This window comes from Silene latifolia, chromosome X (genome assembly GCF_048544455.1).
Source record: "Silene latifolia isolate original U9 population chromosome X, ASM4854445v1, whole genome shotgun sequence".
Classification (NCBI taxonomy): Eukaryota; Viridiplantae; Streptophyta; class Magnoliopsida; order Caryophyllales; family Caryophyllaceae; genus Silene; species Silene latifolia.
Window position 1 is genome coordinate 345,267,669 of NC_133537.1, and position 6,000 is coordinate 345,273,668.

Below are 6,000 nucleotides of genomic sequence, written 5' to 3' on the forward strand. Positions count from 1 at the left end.
CCTTGGGTTTTTCAACAGTTTTGGTAGGTTCATCAACTACCATGGGAGTTTCCACAACAACCTCTACAAGATCATCTTCAACCACTTTTGGTGGCTCAACCACAACTTCTGGTTTGCGACTCTTTTTCCTCTTTACGAACACTCGGTCTTCCAACTCTCTACCACTCCTCAAATGTATTGCATTAATGGTCTTTGGGTTCTCCTCGGTTTTACCCGGAAACTTTCTATTTGAGGCTTGAAATTGACTTATTTGAGAAGCCAATTGAGAGATTTGATTATCCGTCACTCTTTGGGAGGCTTGCATTTGAGTCCTTAGTTGGTTGATAGAGGATGTTGTCTCCTCTTGTTTTTGGTTGGAATGAGTGATGAATTGGGTTTGAGTGTTGACGAGTTGGTTTTGAGAATTCATCAATTGCTCCATCATGAGCTCCATGTTTGATTTGGGTTGGGTTGATTGTGGAAAGGGTTGAGAGTTTTGTTGAAATGGTTGAGAATTTTGTTGAAATGGTGGTCTTGGTTGAAAGGTGGGATTTTGCTTTTGGGCTTGGAAATTTGGTGTAAATTGTGGATTTTGTTGGAAAGTGGGGTTTTGGGCATTTTGTGAGCCATTGGAAAAATTTGGATGGGCTCTCATTCCGGGATGGTATTGATTGTTGTTGAATGCTTGTCTAGCCGGAATTGATTCCCACACTCCATTCACTTGCTCCATACAATTTGCCTCTCCCATCATCAAAGGACATTCATTTGGTGGATGCCCTTGATCTCCACAAATCCCACAACAATACACTTGAGACTTACTTGATGAAGAGTTTCTTGAGGTGTTACTAGAGTTCAACAAAGCAATTTGTTGCTTGAGTTCTTCTATCAACCCTTTAACCTCAACATTGTTGGCCGACTCAACGGTTGTCTTTCCCTTCCTCTTGTGCCTATCATTATTCCAATGAAAAGTTCGGGAAGCCATTTCCTCAATAAGCTCCTTGGCCGTCTTGTGATCAATTTTGTCTAATGCCCCCTTTCCCGAGCCGGAATCTAGGTTCATTTTCATTTCATTGCTCAACCCCTCATAAAAGTTGTTGATCAACTCATCATCTCCAATCCCGTGATGAGGACACAACCTTTGGAGTCCCTTATACCTTTCCCACGCCTCATAAAGGGTCTCGTCATCATGTTGGGTGAACCCTTGAAGCTCACTCTTGATTCTTGCGGTCCTTTGTGGTGGAAAGTACTTGTTCAAGAAGGCCTTGGAGACATCATTCCAAGTTCTAAATGAATCGGGCTCACAACTCTTCAACCATTCCTTAGCACTCCCCCTCAAGGAATAAGGAAAGAGTCTAAGGCGGATTGCATCCTCCGACACTCCATTTGCCTTAAACATGTCACAACTATCCAAGAAATCATTAAGGTGTTCATTGGGGTTTTCGGTAGCTCCCCCTCCGAATTGGTTCCCTTGGACTAGTTGCAATAAAGTAGCCTTCACATCAAAATTATTTGCTTGTATAGGTGGCTTGACAATACTAGGATTCACCACCTTCTTTGGAGCTAACTTGTCTCTCATAGGAACCGCGGCCATTGTTGCTTCTTCGGGAATTCCAAATGGAATCTCAAAGAACTCAAGATTACCCGGTTCTTCTAAAACACCTTCCACTACTCAAGAAAGGGATTAGTAACAAAGAAAGACCTAGTCTAAACTAGAATAAAACGATTAATATCTAGCCTTTGCTCCCCGGCAACGGCGCCAAAAACTTGATGGTATCAAGCTATACCTCGCAAGTGCACGATTTTATCGTTGTACACTATTAAGGGTCGATCCCACAAGGAGCTAGGAAGACTACTAATCGTTTTAACTCTATGGTTTAGCTAAGTCGACAATAATGGGAGAAAGTTATACTAGAACTACTAATAATAAGGTAGAACAACTAAGCAAGAAATAAGAGAAAAAGCAAGGTAGAATGAAGGGTTGTAAATCAAATGGATTAAAAACCTAAGACTCGGTTCTTCCCAAACAATTCGTAATTCCACACAATCAAATCTCTAGGCTAATCACAAGGGTAGTTAGGTGAGGAGGTGACGACTCTAATTCGCCTAAGACCCCCCTCTCGGGTTCGAAATAGGACACTAGTACTACCCACCAACCCCCCTCTCGGGTTCGAAGGTCGGAATCCCTAACTCAATACCCGACTACCCCAAAAACATGCATTTTCCCAAGGTAGTCCAATATTTGCTAAGGTCATTAAGCCCCATCAATTTCCGGGTCATCCCACTCCCTCTCTCGAGGGTCGATTTCAAACGCTAGTTTAGAGGTGTCCTACCCGGTTCTCCTTTCGGTCTCAACCAAGGTTAACAATAGGGTCAAGTCTCGGGTGTCCAAATCACAACCTAACCAACTCTCGTTGGTGGTCAAGGGTGGTAAGTCAACACTACCCAAAAGTCAACCCATAAACCATGTCATTCCTCTAAACTACCCTCACCAATTTCCCCAAATAATTAGCCTTTATGAAATTCAATTAGTGAAATTACTCATGTTGGGTCAAACCGAGCCCTAGTGGAAGACTACTCACTAATCATGGTCCTAATCGCAAAATAAACAATAAAGATGGAATCTTTAAACATAAACATGGGTGGAAGATGAGTTCTACTTCTAAACATTCAACAATCCAACAATAATTAAGAGGAAAGATGGTTTAATCTAATAACAAGGTTGATTAAACTAAAAGACACAATCTTTAACCAAATCAACTCAAAGATTAAGTCTTTGAGGACAACTATCCAAGGATGAACAAATGAAAGAGAAACAAAGGAAAGATGAACAATGAAAAGATGAACAATGGTGAAAACAACAACAATCAAACAACAAAGATGCAAATTTAACATAAACAATCAAACAAACTTGAAGGAAGAACAAATGCAAACAAATGAAATTAAAGAGAGAAAGAGAAATTGAAATATACCAACAACAAGAACAATTGAGAAAACAAGGAATTTGGTGAAAGAAAGCTTGAATCTTGTAAATTGTTTGAAGGATTGTCACAAATTACAAGGGTTTTTTCTATTTCTCTCACTAAGAGTTGTTATATGATGATAATCCCAGAAAACTCAAGTTTCTTTGCTTATATACTAGGTTACAAATCAAGTAAAAACGACTTAAAACAATGTCGTTCAAGCTAATAAGAGTATTGCGCGAACGGAGATGCGCTTTGTTGAGTTGAGATACGCACGGTTAGATGCGCACGGCCTGTGCTTTCCTGTAAGAGATGCGCATCTTGGAGATGAGGAAGGCACTGTTGGATGCGCACGGTTTATGCCTTCCTGTAAGAGATGCGCATCTTGCTTCTGGATACGCGCTAGACTCAGCCTTTTGCTCTCTTAAGCCTTTTATTCCGTCTTGGGTTGGGCTTGTGGTCATGTGTATCACATATGGGCCTCCCTTAGTGGGTGTAGTATTGCTAAATCATCATCTTTCCTAAAAAAAACGGATAAACACAACCAAAACCGAAACAAACTTTCAAAAGGACGGGATTTGAGCATTATATGGAATTAAAACCTTGAAATGCACATAAAATACATTCAAGTGAGCTATAAGCAAAGGTTCTTAGGCATAGAAAGAGCGTAAATAACGAAGTTATCATATAGCAAAGAGAAAAGGACTAAGCGCGGAACCTTGATGCACCACAATGGTAATGGGAAATTATTCCGTTCTCCCAACATTAGTGCGAACACTTGCATTAGCCCCCTCATACATGTCCTTTATGAGGTCAATATATTTTCGAGACACACCCTTTCTCGCCAAAGCCTACCAAAGTACTTCTCTCGGTACCCTAACATATGCCTTTTCCAAGTCAATAAAAACCATATACAAGTGTTTCCTTTTGTCCCGATGGTGTTCCGTCAACTGTCTCATAATAAAAATCGCATCCATTGTCGATCTCCCATGCATAAATCCAAATTGGTTATCCGAGATGTCTACACATTTCCTAAGCCTTTGCTCGATTATCCGCTCCCATAACTTCATTGTATGACTCATAAGTTTAATTACCCGATAATTGGAACACTCTTGAACATCACCTTTATTCTTATATAAATGGACAAGAGTGATTTTCTTCCAAGCTGATGGCATCTTGTTGCTCCTCCAAATCTTGTTGAAGAGCATGGTTACCCATTCGATTCCTATCTCCCCTAAGCACATCCAAACTTCTATGGGTATACAATCCGGTCCCTCTACTTTCTTCGACCCCATCTTCCCTAACGCCTTTCTAACTTCACTCTTTTGTATTCTACGCACAAATTCCCGATTGACCATGCTTGGTGCTATTTGTACATCCTCAAAACCTTGCTCCTGATGTCCATTGAATAAGAACTCCATCTAGCCTTTATTTCGTTATCCTGAACCAAAACCTCGTCGTCCATATCTTTCACATACCTAACTCTCCCAATATCTTTCGTCTTTCGGTCTCTTATGCGGGCCAGTTTATAGATATCCTTCTCTCCCTCTCTCGTGTCCAACCTAGCGTACACTTCTTGGTTAACTTTTACCCTCGCATTACGCACTGCCTTTTTAGCGGCTCATTTAGCTTCCTGTACTTTTCAAAGTTCTCACCACTCATGCATTTCCCCAAAACCTTATAACATTCACGTTGTCTTTATCGCTTGTCTCACCTCATCGTTCTACCAAGATGTGTCCTTACTTGATGGTTTATTTCCTTTAGATTTCCTTAACACCTCCGTCGCCAAATCCTTTACAACATGCTCCAATTTATCCCATGTTGCATTTATATCTTTCTCCTTGCAATCCGACCAAATATTGCTACTTCCGACCTTATCTAAAAACGCTTGTTGGTTTTCCCCTTGTAGCTTCCATCGCTTTATTCTTACCTCACCGGTTACCTTTATCTTCTTCAAGTCTCTCCTACCCCGAAAATCAAGCACCACTAGTCTATGCTGTGTTGCGGTACTTTCACCGGGTATGACCTTGCAATCGACGTACTCTTTCCTCTACACATTTCTTACCAAAAGGAAGTCAATTTGACTAACATTTCCTCCACTCCTTTAAGTCACCAAATGAGAATGCCTTTTCTCGAACAAGTTTTCATTATACCCAAGTCATGCCAAAGCAAAATCTAATATGTCACTTCTTGTTTCATTTCTTTCCCCGAAACCAAAATCTCCATGAATGCTCTCGAAGCCAACTCGACTAGTACCCACATGCTCATTGAGGTCACCGCCAATGATCAGTTTATTTCAAATAGGGACTCGTTCTACCATCTCTACCAGATCTTCCCAGAAGGCTCGTCGAGAAGAAGCATCCAATCCTACTTGAGGTGCGTAAGCACTTATAACAGTCGGCACCTCATCCCCGATTATAAGCTTAATGCTTATAATCCTATCACTCTTTCTCGATACTTCTAGCACATCATCGATGTAATCGTTATCAATGACAATACCCACTCCATTATGACTTTTGTCTTTACCCGTGTACCAAAGCTTAGAACCCCAAGGCGCTACCACCCTTGCTTTATCTTCGACCCACTTTGTCTCTTGTAGACACATTATATGCACCCTCTGTAACACCCCCTCATACAAGCTACCTTACCAAGGACTACACTAGCATAAAAGGCTGTTACCATCTTAGTTGCCCGAGGTTAGTATATCAAAAGCAACAATCCAAAACACATTTATTAAAGTACGAAAGAGTAAAGTTTATATCGTCTCAAAGAAATCCCAAAACTAAGGTACTGTTATAAAAACGACAACTATAAAAGACTACTAAAGCTCTTGACAGTGGAAGCTAAACTTGTGTGGTGACTCCTCATTAATGCCCCAATGTTAACGACTGCATCACCTGTCACAATCTGCTCACCATCTCCGAATAGATCACCACAGAATTACAAAACAACAACGGGTTCAGTTACTGAATAATTAAAGTAAGACAAGTACAACAAGGTAATCAACTGATCAACATCCACCTCCGCCCGATCACACACAATCACTGACTACACACCGAGG

At 40.9% G+C, this 6,000-nt stretch overlaps 1 protein-coding gene and 1 non-coding gene across 2 annotated transcripts; one reads left to right on the forward strand and one right to left on the reverse strand.

Annotated features, from left to right (window-relative positions):
• Nucleotides 1-1,094: 1,094 nt before the first annotated feature.
• Nucleotides 1,095-1,201, forward strand: LOC141625173 (small nucleolar RNA R71). The gene has a single exon (XR_012534968.1). It is a non-coding gene; the product is annotated as a small nucleolar RNA R71 (small nucleolar RNA).
• A 4,034-nt stretch (nucleotides 1,202-5,235) lies between these two features.
• Nucleotides 5,236-5,544, reverse strand: LOC141621099 (uncharacterized). The gene has a single exon (XM_074437807.1). The coding sequence runs from the start codon at nucleotides 5,542-5,544 to the stop codon at nucleotides 5,236-5,238; it is 309 nt and encodes a 102-aa protein (XP_074293908.1).
• Between the last annotated feature and the right edge of the window lie 456 nt (nucleotides 5,545-6,000).

Coding starts and splice junctions, on each gene's coding strand:
- LOC141621099 (XM_074437807.1), bottom strand. CDS start 5,544: ATGTGTCTACAAGAGACAAAGTGGGTCGAAGATAAAGCAAGGGTGGTA.